General features: G+C 46.4%; 3 protein-coding genes across 3 annotated transcripts; 1 reads left to right on the forward strand and 2 right to left on the reverse strand.

The window, feature by feature from the left end:
* Positions 1-323: 323 nt before the first annotated feature.
* LOC8035238 lies at positions 324-7,955 on the reverse strand. The gene is made up of 5 exons (XM_029973659.4): positions 7,145-7,955; positions 6,911-7,060; positions 3,061-3,164; positions 1,592-1,741; positions 324-917 (listed from the first exon to the last, which is right to left on the reverse strand). Exons 1-5 carry the CDS (start codon positions 7,234-7,236, stop codon positions 517-519), a joined length of 897 nt encoding a protein of 298 aa, XP_029829519.2. The 5' UTR covers positions 7,237-7,955; the 3' UTR covers positions 324-516.
* Positions 7,956-8,102: 147 nt separating this feature from the next.
* LOC8035243 (protein PET100 homolog, mitochondrial) lies at positions 8,103-8,549 on the forward strand. The gene has a single exon (XM_002411150.5). The coding sequence runs from the start codon at positions 8,103-8,105 to the stop codon at positions 8,331-8,333; it is 231 nt and encodes a 76-aa protein (XP_002411195.1). The 3' UTR covers positions 8,334-8,549.
* Positions 8,550-9,461: 912 nt separating this feature from the next.
* On the reverse strand, positions 9,462-20,734 carry LOC8035236 (ER membrane protein complex subunit 10). Its single transcript, XM_002411149.5, is given in 8 exon segments — positions 9,462-9,626; positions 9,628-9,702; positions 12,701-12,797; positions 13,781-13,959; positions 16,931-17,023; positions 18,636-18,748; positions 20,297-20,351; positions 20,606-20,734. Coding segments are annotated over 8 exon segments (732 nt in total). The 5' UTR covers positions 20,666-20,734; the 3' UTR covers positions 9,462-9,566.
* Positions 20,735-20,805: the final 71 nt, after the last annotated feature.

Consider the following 20,805-nt stretch of genomic DNA (forward strand, 5'->3'; position numbering starts at 1 on the left):
TGTCCGAATCGAGGGAGAGCGATGATGGAGGGATGCAGACTTCAGGAGCGCCATTCCATCATGCCTCTTCTTTTAGTTTTGTTTTCTTCTTGAACATGGCACATCTATATTAGGGGCTTCTGCTCCTACAGCAGTTGCACCATGGTGCCTAAAGCACGTCTCCAAACGGTGTTTGGAGTGTGGAAAGGGCTTACACCTGTCTTTGGGGCTCGCACTTTGGTTCTTGAGCCCCCGTCTACTGTAAGAGACTCGTATATATCCCCGCAGACAATAAAATAGCAAAACTGATTGTAGGGCCCCTCTAGATATCCATAGAAGACAAAAACAGACGAAGAAACCTTTACTGCAGACAGCCTTCAAAACTTGACCTGCCACACATTCGCCTGCACGTCAAACTCGCTTGCAGTCCCACTCCACAAAAGTCTTCACACTTCCGAAGTGGACGGGGCGATATGCACAAGAAAGTCGACGTCGAAGGGTCCACAAACTTTCGCTTTCTCCTTGGACATCCACCCTTCAGCTCGCATCACAATGTCGTGCCCTTAGCTCGTCAAGGGTGGCCTCGAGACGTTTGACCTTGCCAGCGGATTCTTCGAGCAGTTGTGCAGTCTCCGACACCTTACCAGAAGACTCTTCGAGCAGACGAACCGTCTCCAAATAAACGGCTTTTAGCCGTCGGTACTTACGGTAAAGGTCGCGGAGCGATGTGCGGAGCCCCTCTAATGGCAACGTGTCAATGTTCATCATTGTCGCGACCTCGTCATCACTGTCAGATTCCGAGTTGCTGTGGTCGAGGCCACTGCCTTCGGAGGCACGTGACTTGCTGCCATCGCGCCGGAGTAGGAAGTCGTCTGGACAAGCTGGTATTTCTGCATCCTTCTTTGAAGCATCTAGGTGCATACTGTCCGGCGATTTTTCTACAAAAAGAGAAAGAGGGGGGCGGGGCCAGAAAGAAACGCAGAAAAGAACTTGTTTTACTGCACTTCATTTTGACGTTGCTTGGAAAAATAAAGACCTATGACCGTGGAAAGCCAGTAGGGGCATCGGGGTGCATACACTTCTCTAAAGCAGGCGTTGTCAAACCGAGTTCCTAGGAACCTAGAAGTTCCCCTATACCCTTATGGGTTCCCCGGGCTTCGAATTTCCTCAACCATCCCTTCCCCTAAGTAAAAACATTCTTCCGGTTTGAGCACTATATGCTGCTTAGTTCATGCGTCACCGTTTACAAGGTCCGTAGGCTTCTGTACTGCTATATTGCATCAATGCCAAGGCTTGGAGGCATTCTTACTGTGTCAATGAAAAGCGCTAGGGCTTCCTCCAGATTAAAAATTATGAAAACCTCCGCTCTAACTTGTTGCGTCCCTCAGCGCATTGGGCCAAGAGCTTTAGCAGAGCTGTATATTTCTTAACGTTTTGTACAGCACACTTAGATATTGCTGCACATGCAGAGGATGAAGCTGCGTGGTAATTTCCATCCGGAAATATAAAACAACAACAAAAAAAAGCAATAATAAAAAAAAAAAAAGCAACATAGCTAATTGTTTTAGGAGGAAACACTTCAGCTGCTTGCCGAAGAAATGCCGGTTCTTACCGTATTCGAAAGCCGGTGATGCTGGAGGACTCGCTGAATGTGCACCCGCATTTTTATCCACGTCTATGCCCGTTGTTACTTTGAATGAAATGATTTCCAGTTCCACAGGAGAGTCGGCAGTACGAGGTTCAGGTGCCAATGACTGTGTTGCTAGGAAAAGCCGGCGAGTCAACAAAGATACAAAAAGAATCAAAAGAGTTAATTGACACCCTGTAAAGTTAGCAGAGCTGGCAAGTACTGACACATTTTGGAAAGCTGAAGCACAGTCGTTGGTTGGCTAGAACTGCAGGATAATTCAGTTAAAGAGAAATGCAACTGAACTGCCAATTCATCTCCAAGTTTGGTTGCACTCACTTTAAAGGGAAGCTGAAATACTTCTTGAAAAGAAACAAGTTAGAGGTGAATTCTGATGTATTTTTATCCCGTGAATCTGAATATCACGTTTGTTTTCCCCGAAAATGTACCGTAAAAAACAGGGCATCCACCCATTCCATACTAAGTGCTTACCCCCAAATTTTGCAACATCTGAAAAAATATGCACAGTACATATATATGTAAAATTCATGACCTTGCATGCACTCATCCCCTATTTTTTTTCGCGATTATCTTCAAATATTTAGTGGGTGCTTGCTGAATATTTTACAATGGGTAAAACTGATAACCTAACAAACACCCATTGCCCAATTTTCGCGATTATCTTCATATTTTGAGTGGGCGCTTGCTCGGCATTTTATGGTAACTAAACGCGAGAACACGAAAAACCTCCAACCAGTCACGACATCGTACTAGAATCTTTGGGCCACAAGGGCGTGTCGCTCGTGTGGGCAGCGCATGCAATTGCAAGCTTGCCCAGATATATTCCCCCGCACTGACACCACTTGTGACGTATCTTTCTCACCTTTTTTGAAAATAGCAAGAGTGCACGGGCATAGCTTTGACAGGCGCTGAATATGCGCGCGAGCGGAGATTCCGAAAACTCCTAATATGGCGTCACACCTCGGGAAGGAGGGGCTTCAGCGGTACTTTGAAAATTAATCTCTGCAGCCTCCTTGCAGCAAATTGAAAAATAATCTCGATGTTCGTGACCAGGAAAAATGAAGACAATGTAGTTGTTTTTCCTCAAATACAGAACCGCTTCAGTTTACCGTTAAATGAGCTATAGAGCAGATAGTATGCATACTCCCTCATTCCCGTTACCCAAGCTGTAGGTAACTTCCATGAGTGAATCTGCACTTCACAAATAATATTTTTGAAAAACTTAAATTTGCAGAGCATTGGTGACAGGATTCATGAAGAAACTTTTAGTTGAGATACAATATAAGTATGTGTCCTGAGAAAAGGAATGTGACCAGTTAATAAGAGAGGATCAAACACACACAAAGGAATAAATAAACTGGGCAATCTATTTGACGTGAGCTAATCATTTTTGATGACACTCTCATGCTCATACAACACGAAACAAAACTCACTTCTTTCAGAACATGCCGAGTTCCCAGAGTTCTTGCATTCTTTCCTTCTCTGCCTTGCAGTTCTGGAGCCAAGGTTTCTTGCTGGCACAGTATTTTTCTTTAGCCTGTGTGAAAAAAGTTGGTAGTTCCATTTCCTCCGGTGCATAAGTCACATTGTTTTCCCCAAAGCTTTCCCAGGTGTGTCTTATACAAAGGCACGACTTATATGCATTTTTTAATGAGTTTTTGTAAGTATTAATTTACAATTACGACAAGGATAGAATGACAGATCTGTCAGACCGATTTTTCAGATACCGTGGATCGAAGTTCCCTCATAATTTAAGCCTGGCAATATGGCAGCTTCCTGTAGAAGCAGCAGCTGGCACATTAACGACTTGCCACCAAATTTATGCCACGCATCCTGATGCACGTAAAACGAAGAGAACAGATGTTCTAAGACTTAAAGGACACACGCAAAGAAAAAAAAAAAAAAAAAACATTTTTTTAAACAGTTTAGATGGAAAAAGGATGTCATAAAACAATTTTACAACGAAGAAAAAAAATTTAGAGCTATATTCACGGCGCTATACAAATTGGTAGGTTGCACCCGCGGGTGCCGTGGAAAAGTGGCCCTTATTTATCACGTGACTGGTCTTTATTTATTACGAGGTGTTTGCGCTCTTTCGAAAGCTTTCTATGGTCTTTAAAAGTTACTTATTTTCTTTATTTTTTTGTTGCACTTATTTTTTAACAAAATATTTTGTCTTTTCAGAAACATCAGGTATAAGAAAATCGTCACTTCCGTTTTGACGCATACGAAAACAAACAGACTCCGCCATTTTCTCTGCGAAGAGGCACGGAGCACGGTGTTGTTTTCGACATGTCGGTTCAACCAAAGCGCCGCCGCTGCTCAACGAAAGGCTGCAGTTCTCGTGATCGTGACCGGGGGCCCTATGTTGCACGTTTTGGACTCCCACGGCGACTATGGAGAAGGAAGTGACGTCAACAACGCAACAAACGCAGACTGGATGTTGATTTTGTTTTCTTCTGTCAACATCCATGTTTGATCTTCTTTTCTTCTGTCAACATCCAATCTTCGACGTCACTTCCTTCTCCCTAGTCACCGTCGGAGTCCAAAACGTGCAACATAGGGCCGATTTCAGTACTCGTATGGTACCGGTGGGAGCTGCGACCCGCCGGTAACACTGTCCGCAGGCACATCGCTGGCCTCGGAGCTTTCCGGAGGGGGGTTCGCTGGTCTGCGAGGCGTGTCCTCGAAGGGGTGAAGCCCTAACTGCCTGGTCCGGTCGAGAAGTCTGCGCTTCAACTCAGGATTCATCGAAAAAGACGCGGAGGAGACTACCACCGCTTCCACCACCAGCACACACACCAAACAACACAGCGCCCGCGGCGCGCGCCGAAGTTGAGCGGAAGTTGCACGAGGCTTGCATACGTTTTTTAGCCGAGCAGCCAATCCAATCCAAGCGGCTTACCTCTCCCGCTCCTCCCCGCGGAGCGCACAGGCGAGAGAGCGAAAAGTGGAAAGGAGGAGCGTTACACCTCGCTTGACAAAAAATCATCTCGTGCCGTAAATATAGCTCTAAAAGATTTTTTTTCTTCATTGTAAAATCGTTTTATGACATGCTGTTAAAAAAAGTTTTTTTCCTTTGCATGTGTGAACACTGACTGCTGACTGTGATTTCTTGAAACACGTCACTGGAGAAACTTACGTTATCGCTGTTTGGTGTCGAGGTCATAGCTACGGTTATGGCCTCAAAAGCAAGCACTGGTAACCCAAACAAACCAGACAGTGATTGTGCAATATTTGCATGATTAAATCTATGCACTACCTTTGGTAATTGGTCGTTTATAGCACTCTCGGACGTAATTCATTCTTTTGGTGCAAGAATGATGCGCACAAAATTAGAAAATATATGCGGGCCGGAAGTGTGCCAGGGCTACTCAACAGATGGCGCCACTGAGTTTGTGGCCAAACAAAAAAAACGGTGAATATGTGCTCGGCTAGTTCTATCCACAAGCACTTCCAGAGGGCATTCCAACAGACACGCCGGGACCCATTGTGTTACCTCCAAACGGACCTGATTAGAGGGAGATAGAGCGAGTTTGGAAACGTTTTGATACCACTTCATAGTATTTTTCTGAGAGCGGAGGGACCTGAAGTGGGTGCATGACACTCATGGGCAAAGCTTCTACCGCATACCTAAGCTGTCACCGACCACTATGGCTAAGTGGAGCTAACACAATGTGTATGACTTTTTTGAGGCCAGACTGAGCACATGTTCTAGTTATGCACTCTCAAACAACAACTAACCCTTCAGCCCAGGTCACACTGCTTATATGTGACACAAAGGTAGTATGCATACAGATTCTAACACAAGTCATCGCGAGTTCCGTGCTTCGAATGTTGCATGGCAATGAGTTAAAGGACAATCTTGGAACGCAGCATTCAAACCACGGATATTGCGGCGACTCATGTTTGCCAGCTGTCTTTTGTATGATATATGAGCAGCATGACCCTGGCTTTAGGTTATTGATAATATCTTGCATGTCAGTGCTTACCGAACTCTGGTTCCCTGCAACCCATCAAAAATATGAAATTTCACCTCACGAACCCCCTTCCAGCTTTTCGCAATTCCACAATCTTTTTAATTCGCATGAGCAGTAAAACACAAAATTGACACTGTCATTTTATTTGACAAGTAAGATAGTCAGGGTGAATTGGGTAGGCTAGAAACCATCGCAAGAAGTAAAAGACGCTTGCCAGGAGAAATGACAGTTCGTAACGCTGAGGTTTTAAGAGCACAATGGACGTTTTTCCAGTAAGCTTCTGCACATGCATACACTCCCGCTGTCGCCATTTTTGCGAGACACCAGGACGCAGTGCCCTGCGAAAATGGCGACAGCAACATTGTCAACATCTATCTTTGCGCATATTTAATCTATTTTGACGCTTTGTTATTTAGTACCGGCAGTATGGAGTATAAAAAGCACTGAAAACCGATACAACAGCACAATGTCAATGTGTTTTGACGGGCAAAAGCATGCTGGGCTGCTCTTCTATTGTAGTTCGCAAACAACTGCCCACACGGCGCTTCTTACTCGAAAAAGGCAGAGCCGTATATTGGGAGGGTCTGGCCAGGGGGTATGGCGACCAAGGCGCTGGAGAGGAGAAAAGTGGAGGAAAGGGAGGAGAGCACCAAAGGAGCGAGAGAGGAAGGAGAGAGCAAAGAGGAGACGACTGCCATTTTGACGCAACACGCTTTCTGTACAGACCACTGTTGAAGTTATGCGTCGTCTGCTACGAGTCAACTTTTTTTCCGCCCGAATAAAAGTTTGCGGTTAGACGTCGATAAAACTTCATTCAATAGCTTGTTAACCCACAGAGGAATAACAATTTATCATTTTCTTACCACAGCCTCCGATATAAAACAAAAGAACCGAAATTTAGATGCCGATCCCATGCATTCCACCGGGCAAATGAATGAAAATGGCGACCTTCCCCGCTCAGCTGGGAGTTCACGCCTCTCGCTCCGCACCGTGGACTGATTGGTTCACTCGGGATCAGGGCGTTGTGGCGGCGAGATCATAGACTGGCCACACTCTCCCTATATACGGCTCTGGAAAAAGGTATATTTTTCTCGAGGAGAGCGAAGTTTGGTCACCGCAACTCTCAGTTACAGATTAATGCAAAACTGAAATCTGTGCATTGTTTTCATAAATACCACCGCAGAGAAGCAAATTTCACTTTATTTCATGTTCACGAGCCACCTTGCGACCCCCCACAGAACCTGTTGGGGCCCCACTTGGGGCCACGACCTACGGTTTGGGAAATACTGTTGTTCGTACTTACCCCGTACTCTTCAGCTTTTGGTCCTTGAAGTCACTCTCTTGGAAGTGATCGGAGCACACACGATACTTTCGGTAAAAGGGTTCCGATCCATGTTCTTTAAAAGTGACGCATAGATCTGCACGTTTGCACAGAGTTATCCATTTCAGGCATCTGGAATGACAAACACCACAAATTTATTTGGATGGGAACAAGTCGGCACTATGCAAAAGAAGATCATGCAAGTTGTCTACTTACAAGTCTGGGTCCCGAGGGAAACGAAAGAAGGAAAGCGTTTTTCTGTGCATAGAGCGGTTCTTGCAGGAGCGAACGGCACATACAGAACCCATTATGTTCACACGCACTTGCACCTTGTCGCGCCCTGGCGCTGCGAGCACTGCGGGCACGAAAACGAACACCGAGTACTCTGCACTGCTAGGGGAGGATTTGGCATAGCAGCCGTTGCAGCGTAGAGGCCCTTTATCGTCGTGTGGTCTGATGCAAATGACGGTATTACAAGGTCGACTCGTCGATCACACTGTTCGTATCACCACCTCTCGAGACGAGCTTATTCAACCTTCGATTGGTCACTTTTACAATCGGATTTCGTGTCAACCTGTTCGTGAAGAGCTCACTTCTAAATGCTCCGCGCACAAGCGCTTCTCACGTACCGTGGAAGCGTGGCCGATTCGAGTAGTGTGTCTGGTGTGTCTACTTGTCAGACCAGCAGGAGGAGATACGAATGACATCATGCATTCAGAGAACACGCACAGACGCATCCGTAGGGAGGTTTAATGGTTAGGTGAGGCGTTCGCGGTTACCGTGGTTACCGTGCCAACCGTGCCTCGTTGGCCTTGTACCTTGCGATTCTTGTTTTTTTTAACTAATTTTTTAAACGTGCACATATCGGTAATATCTCCTGGAACTACGGACGCAAATACAACAGAATAAAAGCGCGGCAACCGATGCAACCAGCAGCAACCAGTGGATGCAACCACTGATATGTCTGCAACCGAGAGCAGAGCGCACCGTCATTTATCATCATCATCATCATCATTTTTACATCGACACGAGCGCTATCTTGCGCCAGCTGGCTCAGCCGGCTCCAGCCAGGCTCAACTGGCTCAACGATAAACAAAAAAAGTTTGTTAGTGCGGTAAGCCAGCGTGCTCGTCATTTTTTTGTTTGAAATAAGCGCTTTAGTACAGGACCCAAGATGGGAAATTGGCAGTTGGAAGTGTTCAAGATGGCCATGTACATCTCTTTCCCGGTGGGACTGTTCTACGTGTTCAACCAGCCCCAGTTCTTCGAGGAGTGGGTCGTGAAAACCAAGCGCGAGTGCTACCCTCCGCAGGACATGGAGACTGATCGTGAGATCAAGGCCTACATGGAAACGGTGAAGGCAAAAAGGAAACAGGAACTACTCAAAGAACTGGAGAGCAACTGAGGACCGAATGTGTGCGACGAACGGAACATGTGAATGCTGTGCACCTGTGTCGTGCGGGGTCGCTAGAAGGCGTGTGCGGTCACATCGTGGTGTGGACCTCGTTGAATAGAACCATTGAGTAGAACCAAGAATGCCCGACACCATACTGACCATATGCCTGGCATTGTTCAGCCTTGGACATCATAGGGGTTAATTAAAATCAATCCTGCGTTTTCACTCCGGCTCATCCTAAAGGTGATTTAAATGGGCAAAAAAGGAAAACCTCTACTGTAGTCAACTGTAGATACACAGTAGGTTCTATTACACCAATGATGCTACCCACCTGTAGGGTGTTTCACCATGACGCTACGGTGTCAGGCTGCTACCTTTTTTGCCATAAAACAATCTAATACTCTTCACAGGTGTCAACTGCAAATATTCACTGACGTGAGAGAATGTTCTAGATTTCCCACACTCACATTTAAAATCTTTCAGGTGCCTTCTCTGCACAGAAAAGGAGAAAGCCTTTGTAATGTCAGAATATTATCTGCACCTCAATCAATAGATCGCCTCTCTGCAGTCCAAGGGTAACAACAGCAAGGAAACAACATTTGTGGAGTGTGTACACAGGTAGAAACAGAGAGGAGATGGCAGCGTGCAGGGATGCCAGAGCGCCAAGCTCTCGGTGAAATGATTAGTGGGCAACATATAAGATGCAAAGCTAGCAGCCTTCGCCCCTTTTGTGAGTCGTGGATTATGAATGGCAGTGTACGCACTGTGAGGACACTCACGGGCCATGCGTCTTTACCAAAAGCACTGATCGGTGCCTTTTGTGAGTCATGGATCATGAGCGGTAGTTTGTGCAGTGTGAGGACATTCATGGGCCATCAGTTACTCACAAAGCACACTGCCACGAGGGTTGTTTCCCTGCTAATTGGCCTGTCCCCATAACTTGGTTCTGCTGAGTGGTAATCGCCAGACTTCTCACTAGAACAAAAAAAAAAAAGCTAATAATTGTTTTAATGCAAACCAGTAAAAATTAAAAAAAAAGAAAGGCTAAATATGTTCACCAGCACGCTTGCAGGCGACTTTACAAAAACGAAAAGGGGAGCTTGTGAGACAACCTTGTAGCAGACTAGTGACACCCTCTTTCTTATAGGTCTTTATTGTTCTCTACCGTGACACTCACAACACCACACGTCCAGCGGTTCATCTGCTCCGGAAACCTTCTTCAAGGTCCAAATAGAAAGCTCTCTATGTGCATATGTTACAAGATGGAGCTGCGCAGCCGCAAGTCGCTTCATCGTCCGGAACCTCCGCTGCCCTGGCCCTCCGGATTCGAGACGCCGGAGATCAGCAGAAAGATGAGCAGCGGCATGATGTACATCCACTGCAATCACAAGCGTGGGACAACACAGACATGTAACAGTTTTGTCACTCTGAACCCCACCATTGCTGTAAAATGTATTTAGTTAAACATGTCAGCAAAGTGAGATCAAATTGGAGTGCTCTATGTGCCAAACCGACGAAGGGCGTCTGGCACGCCTTGGCAGAAGACGGGACTAAATTTCAACCACCTGAGGATCTTTAGACGCGTGACCGAAATCCTGGTTTCTCCGCAATAGGCCTCCGTCTGATTGCGGGCGCCTCAGCCGGGACTTGAACCCGCTACCTGGGGATTCGTGGCTTTGCCTCGGAGCCACCGAGGCGTCAACAATGTTGACAAAAAGCTTTAAGCTCGAGCAAATAGGACAGTAGAAGATGCTCCAAGTCACGTCAGTTGTGTTTGCAGTCCAGTTGTACTCGTTCTTTGCAATCACTAATATTCTTACACATCTATCGAAAAGGGACTTCTGTTGCACCCACACGCTCTGCCTTCAGTCATGTAGGAGTGCCCAATCAACCTCCTGAGACGGCCCTTGGCGCAAGCATTCTGCAAGCAATGGCCAAGTGAACCGAGAGGCGCTGCTAGCTTCTTACGCGGTTCGAGACAAGAACATCGCGTGTCATGTATTTGAGGCTGCAAAACTTTCGAGACGTCATTTGCTATAGTCATCGACAGAGCGGGAACGGCATCGCATGTCTTTAGAAAGCCCTGCCTCCAGCAGGCACTTACCATTATGCTTTGACTTCGTGCCATCCACCATGCTTTGACTGTGTGCGCGCGCTCAATGTGCATGAGACGGACGGATGCATGGATGGATGTTAATCTCTTTGTAACGGGCAGTAGCTTGCGCCACATCGCCTAAGTCTAAAAACTGGCCGCATCTCCACGTGGTGAATGATGTTGATTGGGGCGAAGCTCTGGTGGTGCTTGTCTGCGTAGACGCTGAGCCGCAGCATGCCGAGCCTTTCGTTTGTTTTCATCCATGTCAGAAAGAGAATGTGTGGTATGGAACGCGATTATATACGCATTTGACCGCAGCGCCCTCTCCTGTATAGACGTTGAGTGGCTACATGCAACGTTTCATCCATGACATCCCCAGCTCTTGAGTTACTACCACATCTCAGAGCCCCCTACTCGTCCTGCAGTCGTGGCCGAGTGGTTAAGGCGACGAACTAGAAATCCATTGGGGTCTCACCGCACAGGTTCGAATCCTGTCGACTGTGCAAACATTTTTTTTCATCATTTTTTTTTTCCCTACACGAGCACATGAGCTCACGATCACGAGCACGAGCACCAGCAAGATCGATGCCAGCACGAACGCCGGACGGACAAGGCTAGACCCTAAGGAGCTTTGCCCCTAAAAGACATTGCAGCGTTGTCCAAGATTGTGAGGTCGTGATGGAGGCAGAACGACTGAAGCTCCTCCTTGCCGTTTTCACCCTCTCGGTGACTATAGACCGACACACTGTTTACAAACAAGCCAGTGTGTGCCCACACCAGGTGTGGGCACTGCACGAGTGCAGAAACCAGATTCACGTGAGGTGAAGCTTCTGCGCATGCGCCGTGGCGACAACAGCGCCACCGCAGAGGCGTGAGGTCAAAGCCACATGTTGGTCTATAGTATTTACCCTCTCCAGAGCAGAAAAATGCTACCATGACGCCGTAATTATACGGTGGTCAAGTAGCCTTCCCCTCGTAACCGGAGAGTTGTTATTTGTGATGGGCTTACACCTAGAGCCAATCGGGTGGGAAGGAAAGGCTTGTATCAGCTCTAACGCCAATTGTGTCCTTGTCCCTCGTACTCGGTGACTTCAGAATTTGTCTAGTATGAATGTCATACATTCAGAGTGGAAACAAAATCATGATTATTTTGTATGTAAATAAATTAAATCAGATTTATATGATTTAATGGGACCAATTTGATTTAAATCACTGTCACTAGGAAATAGTTACTCTTTATCACTGCATGTATTTTTATACACGGTAAATTGATTACTCAACCCGTCCGATCACTGATGACAATATGGAAGAAAGAATCACCGTAAATTTAAAGTACACTCCAATTAACAACTTTTTATTGATGTGACCCCCACCAACTACAAAGGGGGTCTCCAAACTTTCGGCTAAGGGGCCAGATCGGGGGCCGGTAGCAGTCGTGGGGGCCAGAATATAAATATGTAAATTGAAAGTATAAAAAATTAAATAAAGAGTTCCTGTCATTTCTGCTATCTTCATGCGCGTTTGGTGTGCGTTGCAGTGCCGTTTTGTCTACAGAAGCTTATTTTTGCGCCAATAGCAGCAGGCTTGCTGGAAGCGGGCAGCAGGAAGAGCATCGCTGACCCGCGGGCCTGGGTTTGGGGACCCCTGAACTAGAACAAAAACAGCTCGATTTTCTTGGACTAGAACAAAAACAGCTCGATTTTCTTGGACTAGAACAAAAACAGCTCGATTTTCTTGGTCAGATATAAAGCTTTTTTCTTTTACTTTCACATTCTGATTTGTTTGCAATTTTCTAGTTTTTGTCCCTTCCTTTCATGTTCCAACTTGCTTGAAATATGACATTACGTAACTGACAAACAAAGTGAAGGTAGAAAGAAAACTCAGTGCTCCAATTTGCTCAGGAGAGCACCGCTTTTTCCTTGTGCTCAGCCTGATATAAATCTTTCTGGCTCGATAATTCTTCGATCTCAGAACAAAACAAAATGCACATTGAAAGAATCAAACGATAGACAAACAATAAATAAAAACTAAACAATGTTTATGGTTATTTTTGTGGGAAAGGTTCAATTTAAATCTCCATAGCAAAACTGGTCCGATTTAAATCCCGATTTAAACTATTTTGATTTTTTTCTTCACCCTGCATACATCAAGTTGCAGCCATAAAAAGGCAAAGTCAGACATCTCTCTAGTTTCTCCCTAAGAATGAGAACCCCCTCCCCTCCCCCCCCCCCCCCCCTCCCAATTTGAGATGTCGCACAACACCTTCTAGGAGGGGACTTACGTATTTGGCGAAGAAGGATCGGTTGTCTCCACTGTCCCCCCTTGCCTTGTCTGCCTTCTCTTGTTCCAGCCGTCTAATGTATGTCTGTGTGTCCGGTCTGAAAAGGGGCAGCACACAAAACCCACGAAATTATAGCGTCACTTAAAACTCCGACAGTTCTTACATTAATGGGATATGACTGGCTCTGTGTAACTCACCAGACAACCTTCAAGGTTATCCACCGAACCCTGCCTTCAGAACTGCTCGAGTACCAAAATATGTCACCGCTGCTTGCGTGCATAGTTTAGAGGGTGCAGAAACGTGCCGCCCCACAACAACCGCTAAAACTACGGGGTGTTCTAGAGCGCTATTCGGGCGTGAAAATTGTTTTTTTATAAATAAGCCAATGAGCGGAGTTCGCTGGAACTTTTCACAAAGGTGTGATTAGGTGGTGCGTTGACCATACTCAGTGTAAGTATGCGAAAAAATTTTAGCCTAAAAAAACCTGTTTTTCTTTTATGTGAAGAAGGAAACAGCAAAAACCTTCTCGTTGACTCTGCCAGTCACAGATGGCGCAACATAAAGTAAAAAACATGAGAGCATCTTCAAGATGAACACCCGAAAGCAGAGTCAACCAGACTATTTTTGGGATTTTCATCTCTGCACAGGAAAAAAAAAACAGGTTTCCTTAGGCTTATCTTTTTCTCCTGAAACTTACACTGATAAAATTTGGATACGATAAATATGCACCACCTAAAGACACCTCTGAATTTTTCACACCCGAATAGCGCTCGGAAACACCCCATGTAAATGCATGCGGGAAGAAACCAGTTTTCCATTCCAGTTTGTCATAATTTAGCGATCTCAAAGTGGAATCGCGAAAGTGCACCGTCGAAGTTGGCAAAAGATGGCACCGAGAAAGACCCCAGTTGGACGTCGTCAACAAATCTTGACATATTCACGGGCTGCCGGATTGCTTGCAACCCGAAAGCGAGCAGCCCGCAAGTGAAAGTTGCACGCAACCCTCGAGCCTCAGTTTGCTTGGATCCGAGACATAGATGGACTCTTTCAAAGTTCGAGAGACGTGGGGGTGTCACTCACGCAGGGGCGAGGTTGACCAGGGACACTGTGAGGGTCGTGTTAAAGGAGGCCAGCCTGTAGTCCGGCACATGGGAGCCCTCGCACTGCTGGCCGCTGAAAACCGTGGTGCCTAGCAGAGCTCCGTTGCGGTCCAGCGTGAGGGTCAGCGAGTCCGTGAGCCCAGATTCGTACACCGAACACTGCGATCCAAGAGACGTACGAGCGCTTCAGACGGCTGCAAAATTTACAACTCGAGCGGGGGAAGAGGGATCGGCAGCCGAGCGCACATGAAGCAGAAGCTGCTTTAGAATCCAGGGATCTTGAGTTCGTTCTCTACCCTTGCCCGTTTCGATCCCAATGAGCGTCGTACCGGAGTGGCGTCACGTGTCGCCGCCGGATGATGCATGTCAAAAAACCCGCGGGAGCAGTGGTACTTGTATTGGCTAAATTTTTTATTTACAGCAGAGACACCAGACGCTCAATGGGGCTGAATAACCCCCTTGTCTAAACAAACGCACAACAGAAATGCATACTTGCCAATGTGGAAGAAACCAAATCCTGAAGATTTTCACTACATTTGTGTTGCACTGCTCATGCCAGCGAAATACAGCTGGGCCTCGCTATCAATTCTGCCGTCCGTTGTGATGGCGAAAACGCCTTGTTTAAATGCAGGGAGGGGGGTTAACTTGCGTTTTCCGGAACCACAGACTTTTGTTTGAAATATCAGATGTTTGAATTATCAGAAATTCATCAAAATAAATTTTTAATCAAATAGTGAATAGTTTCTCAAAGCCTTCTACTGCCATTGTACCGTGCTTGAATGAAAATTCAGCTGAACTCATGAAGGTTGTTCCCAGCCTTCCACTCGTCCACTTCTGAGCTCAGTTAGTTTTAATATAACTACAGTAATCCCTCGTTATAACGAAGTCAATGGGACGGCAGAAAATTCGGTGTAAGTGGGATTTTCAGCAAAAGCGAGAGAGCCAAATAAACAGCGCCAGCAGCCTTGAAGGTGGATTGAACACTGCGGACCACTCAAACCTTGGTTATGGAAAACAAGCGGCAGCTTTACCGAGTAGAAAATAATCTCCTCAAACTGCTCCAGGCATCGCAAGAACACTGTCATCGCTGCTGCACTCCACTTTGTCTCAAAGCAGCCGTAGGATGTTTCGCGTCTCCGCAGTCGTCAGCGTTTCCTGAGGTGCCTCTCCGAAGTCGCTTCGTGTCTACCCTGGCAGCACGCAAGATGTACGATCGCAGCATCCGTGGCAGGAGCGATAACGGGAACATCCACATCGACAAGCGCGAAGAATCAAAGCTATCCTTGGTGGCTTCGCCAACATGGTTTCACATACTCCTGTAGAGATCCTTGCAGCTCTGGGAAACGTGCGCCGACTCAGCAAGCAAGCTCGCGAGAGAAAATTCGACGTGCGCAAAGCAGTTGGCGATCTTGCATCTTCGGGTCGTGGGCTCGCTTTCTCTTGCATGAGGAACTTCTCGAACCGATCCACGCTTGTTCTGCAAAACGGTGGACAGTGTCGAACAGCCAATAAAAATAAATAAAAAATGTTAAATTCTTTGGCGATTTTGGACTTGAACTGACCACATGTCTCAACCTCACAGATCTAACTTTTGGTAAACATCCTCACACTCCCATACGACGGATGTGTGCGTGTATGTATGCCGCAAGCACGCCCGCGCAGGCGCGCGCGTTAGGGGCTTTCGGAGGAATGACCTCCTCCAAGCTCCATCGGCTCCATCGCTCTCTTGACCCGATTCCGATAGGAGCTGGGCAGTGTCGGTCGCAGGCGCCGTGAGTAGCGTCGGAACGTGGATGCTGTTCCCGCTGCCCTGCCCGCATCGGCACATCAGCATAGTAGCGGCCCTCTCCATCACCTGTCTGCTCCGTTTTCTTGTTTGCCGTTTGCCTCGGTGGAGAACGGGGAGGGAGCGCAAAGGTTTCCGTGCACCTCTGTGTAGGCTTGAGTGCTTTCAGCACCGTGGCTTTAGTAATAGGCGTGGTCGGCCGCCGACGCACTTCGAATGATTCGGTTTAAAATGCATGCATTTCGGTCGGGACCACGTTAAACTTCCAATAAAAGCGATAATTTGACAAAAGTGGTTTCGTTATAACGAGGAATTGCAGTATGTCTATGAATTGTGGCCTCGGAAAGTCCACTGTCTACATTGGGGTAGCATATGAATGACAGATTTGACATAAAATTAAACCTAAAGAGATGCTTAGCTATCCTAATGGAGGGAATTCATAAATCTGCTTGCTATATGCAAATATTCTTACCTTAATCTCGAATTTAACCCCCCCCCCCTTCCCTTCCAGTAAAATAAAAAAGAAGCACGAATAGTGAAACCAGACTGTCAGGACAGTTCTGCTTGCATAAGCGCGGTGGGTTCAGGCCTGACCACATTAGCGGCAACGCCGGCACCGATCAGCGCCGCTGGGCGGCACCACCAACCGGCGTCCCAACATGAAGAGGCCACCTTGGCCTCCGTTTTGCGGTTGTTATAGTAGCATGTTAGCACTGGCTCTCACCTAACTCTCGCATTCTCGAGATCGCGCGAGCGTGCAGGGCGCTCAAAATGGGTGTTTATCAGAACAAAACAGGTCCCGTATCGTCGAATTCTTTTCTTAATGCAACAGATTCCTGTGATTCGGCATCACTTAGACACAGGCATAGTTCACTGCACCAACAGCATGCAGAAATAGAGGTGCTAGATGCGGCTTTAGTGTTATTGCATATGCACTCCGTCAGCTTTGGATGAGACTGCTTTCCAGTGGGACTGCTCCAAGGGTGTCTGCAAACACCCCCGAGATGGTCGGTAGTCACCCCGATGGCTGTTTGGTGTCTCAGCTGTTGATGATATAGTTTGCCAGTGAAGCGCAACTGCCAGCCTACGCATCATGCAGTATTAATACATGACCGCACGCCGGTACGACGCTCGACCAGGTCGAACCAAGCAGGGGCGGGGATCGAACCTAGGATCCCCGGGTCCTGCAGCGCGAGCTTTTCCTCTGCGCGCTCGGCCCCATTACCGATTGGCTGAACGCAGCAACAAACAAACAACACAATAATTTGACACATGCTTCTTGAGCACCGGAAAAGATCCTAAAATAAAACGAATAAGAAAAAGAGTACAAGAAAGCGGACTTACGGCTTTCATGAATGATGACACAGTCGCTCGAGGGTCCTCAGACTGATGGTCAACCACCTGGATTCTGTACAGTCCGTTGTTCTCTGCCAGTCTCTACAGAACAAAGGCAGATGGACATTGCAATCACATAGTGGTATCAGGTCCTGTAGTAGTGCTAGCTAGAGTATACAAAGTTTCAGAATTCGAGCTACTGCGCTTCCGGAATGTCCCCGAGGCGACGGTGTACGCTCGTTGCCGCTATATAAGCTTTGCTTAGAGCATCGGCACTTCATTCCCCAATTGTCTTGGTGAAGAGCGGGAGCAGTCGGTGACAATTACCCTTTGAATATGCAACATCCCGAGCTCTAGGTACCTGTTGAAAAGCCTTGTTCTGTCCTGGATCATTCTGACCCTTTGGGGGTCATCTGTCGGGTATCTCCCGCAAATAAATATTCCCGTTCTGGACAAGTGTCGAGGCTCCCCCAACAGGCCCATTTCTCCTTTGCGGCCAAGCGTCGGCGCTTCTGACAATTTAAACTTGTGCCATCTCTTATCGGGTACGTAAACTATGCATACTTATGGTACATAATTTTTTGTCCCTCCAAGAAATGCCGTAAGAGACACGACACATTTTTTTTTTTTGCTAGATGTGCGGGCGGAAGTTTCGCGTGTGCTTGTGGGGGTTTAACGTGGCAAGTTTTTACTCCGTCTGCGTTTTAGGAACTGCGGAGTCTGCAGTGAGAGGAAAGTCAAGGGCAAAGACGTGAAACTGTTTTCTACTGTAAAACCTGCACTCGACACTCCGGCTTGCACCCCATTTGCTTTGAAAAGTATTGTACGCTGCGCAACTACCGCTAGTAAATAATTCAAAAGAAAACATTCAGGACCATTCAGAGTTATTTCAAACAGAGCATATTGATTGTAGTATATTAAAGAGGTGTATCTGAAGTCACTTATTGATTTGATATTTTTTTGCTTAAATTAATCCTGACTAGAGGGGAATACAAGTGGAAAACTCACATGATTCCAAAAGGCTAAGATTTCTAGGAAATGGAAAAGAGTCTTCCGGAATTTCAGATAAAGATTTGGATAACTGGCTACAATGATTTTAAGCACCAAGATTGGTGGTTAAAACTTACAAAAAGAGAGAGGGGAAAGAAATCGGGGGATGCGGGTGGGAAAGATCATACTTTCCGTTTCTAGGCTAGCTGGCGCAAGCTACCGTCCGTCATAAAGGGTACAGCTGTCAGCATCCATCTATCCATTCATTGCTGATGTGTCTTTACTCTGAAGCTTAGCTCGTATGGAGCTTCTATTGCATACAAGGGAAGCACTAAGTACCAAAAATGACTAAACATTGCAAGTGGTGTCAGCGTCTACGACACACTATACATGTGAAGGCCTTTATCCGATTGCAGGCACATTGGTGTTTTGAAAACAAAAATGCAAAAGGGGCACAGAGAGGGTGGGCTTCACCGCTTTGCACTGAAGAGCTTGTAAAAGTGGTCGACGAGGAAGTGCAGCTCGGTTAGCTAAGAAGGCTCGGAAGTTTCACGACATGCACTTCGCTTAGTTTTCAAATATATTCCGAAAGTAGCGAACGAGGGCTTATTGTGACCTGGGTGCGCCCTCAATGTTTTAAGGTGCGTCTAGCGAGGGTTCTGTGCCATGGCCATTTATCTGGAATTCTTTCATCTCAAGTGGCTAACACGCAAAGTTTACAAACCCTCAGCTTCGCCACGTCGGCCGTCGAAAGAGGCACTTGATGCAGGACGCTGTCTTCCGTCCGTGCCAAGGGAATCGTCACGGTGCCCCGAGGCAGGTACACAGGGTCTGGACCTTCGAAGCAAAATAAATGGAAATAACCGGGTTTCCAAAGGGTAACGGAATGTTGCTGGTTCGTACACAAAACAAGCTGTCTTGGTGCCCGGCAGCGTGAGATTTTCAAACCAGCAAATACTTATAGTTTCCAACAGCTTAAGAAACGCAGGGCATGATTTGTTTATACACGCTTCCTGCTTTGCGATTCGTTCTTCGGTGTTCTTGTCGACAAATGCCGCAATCTCATTGTCTGCAGAAAGATAATAAGAGGCTCAAGGTGGGCCGCCGCCCCGCCCCCGCCCCCCGCCCCCAAAAAACATTTAAAGGGACATCGCAACGATTTTCGGACTTTGGCTGATTAACTGAAAGAATTAACCTGCGTTACCCGTGAAGCGAAGAACAGAAAACCATCTCTTCCTGCGCATGCAAGATTTTTATTTTAAAATATAAAATGAATTGAATGTCAGACGGCCCCCTCGACTCTCACGCCGTCTTTCGCATGACATCTCTGGGGGACCACCCGGTTTCCTTTGGATTCTGTCTTCGGAGCACCCAACCGCTTCCTCCGCGACTGTTGATTTTTCGAGGATTAGCATTGCCAGAGGTCTCGGCGAACGATCAACGCAAAAGTCGGTTCACCACGGGGTCTGCCGGCGAATGTGGCGGCGGAGGGAGACAGGTTTTATTGACTTCCGTGCGTCCCCCTGCGACGTGCCATCGTAGTTCCCGTAATTGCCAAACGCGGCTGCAGATGGGCAAATAATTCATATTTTGCTTTGCGATTATGCGGGGGTACATCACTTTTTTTCTGGAGAAGGTGGCGCATTTTTTCTCACTTGCTCTTAGATAAACAATATAAAAAATACACACTGCAATTTTTTTCAACAATAAAATTGTTGCACCGCTTCTTTAAACTGCGAGTAACTCTAGCGGGTGTTTAATTGGAAAGGAATGTGGGTGTGGGGCTCGTAAGGAATAGCTCTGGCTCGTATTGGTCAGTGCATTACAAAACTCGACGTGGAAAAAAATGGCCCAGCCAAAGTTCGCGATTGATAGTATCATTCACACCGGATCCGTAGAGCCCTTCGCAGCTGCTTTAGGCAATCAGATCATATAATAAATTCATTCTATTTTTTTTTTACATACATATGTACTGCCATACTCTTTTAACTCTTGTCAGTACGTTGGTCATTGTATACTTTATTTACCTATGCACTGCTATTTATTATGCTTCATCTGAGCATCTTCACATATGTATATCAGTATTTGTCCAGCTACTTTTGCTGTACACATTCATCTGTTAAGCTAAATAACTTGCATCCGCTCACTTGCACCGTAAACTGTATGCCTTCTTAAATATACAGTCCTGTGACCATTCTACCGAAATTCCAGATATGAAATAGAAGTATTCCTAAATAATACATAAAAAAAAAAAGCAACACCATTTGTTATGACTGCGATATCCATTCAGAAAGACTCTTTAGGCCCCTGCAATGTGTATACCTACGTCATTGAAGGTTTTGTTACGACCAACAGTGAAGTATTCTAACGCAAAACGTTACTCACCATCATCAAGTGAATGGTGTATGCTGAACGTCAGTTGCTTGTCTTCCAAATCGTTCTGTAAAGTATCGGAAGCAAACCGAAGTCTATAAGTAACTGAATTCAGCTACAGGAGATATTTAGATCCCCACAGCCGCATAAAAATGACGCGAGTCAGCACGTTTTAACTCAAAGCAGGAAGCCGCGTGACAAAGCAATTCTCCAAACAGCGAGAACGCCATCCGATACATCTCGACCTTTAAACGCCTGTAAACAGCCTGAAGTGAGCTAGAGGCTACTGATTCTAAGAGTCTGTAAGAGAATTAGGATTACCGCATGAATTGATCTGGACAGAACAGCGAGAATTGCCGGCAGAATGAGTAGCGAGGTCATTTTGTACAAAAAACACAGAATTCAACACACATTAAAAAAATTATTTTTTTGAGAGCGGATTGGATTGGATAGAATTGGATAGTTATATTACTATGGTATCTACGTTGCCAGATAGGCTGCATTTTCGTGCTGAACTTAGT

This window comes from Ixodes scapularis, unplaced genomic scaffold, assembly GCF_016920785.2.
Source record: "Ixodes scapularis isolate PalLabHiFi unplaced genomic scaffold, ASM1692078v2 PGA_scaffold7__128_contigs__length_106722199, whole genome shotgun sequence".
Classification (NCBI taxonomy): Eukaryota; Metazoa; Arthropoda; class Arachnida; order Ixodida; family Ixodidae; genus Ixodes; species Ixodes scapularis.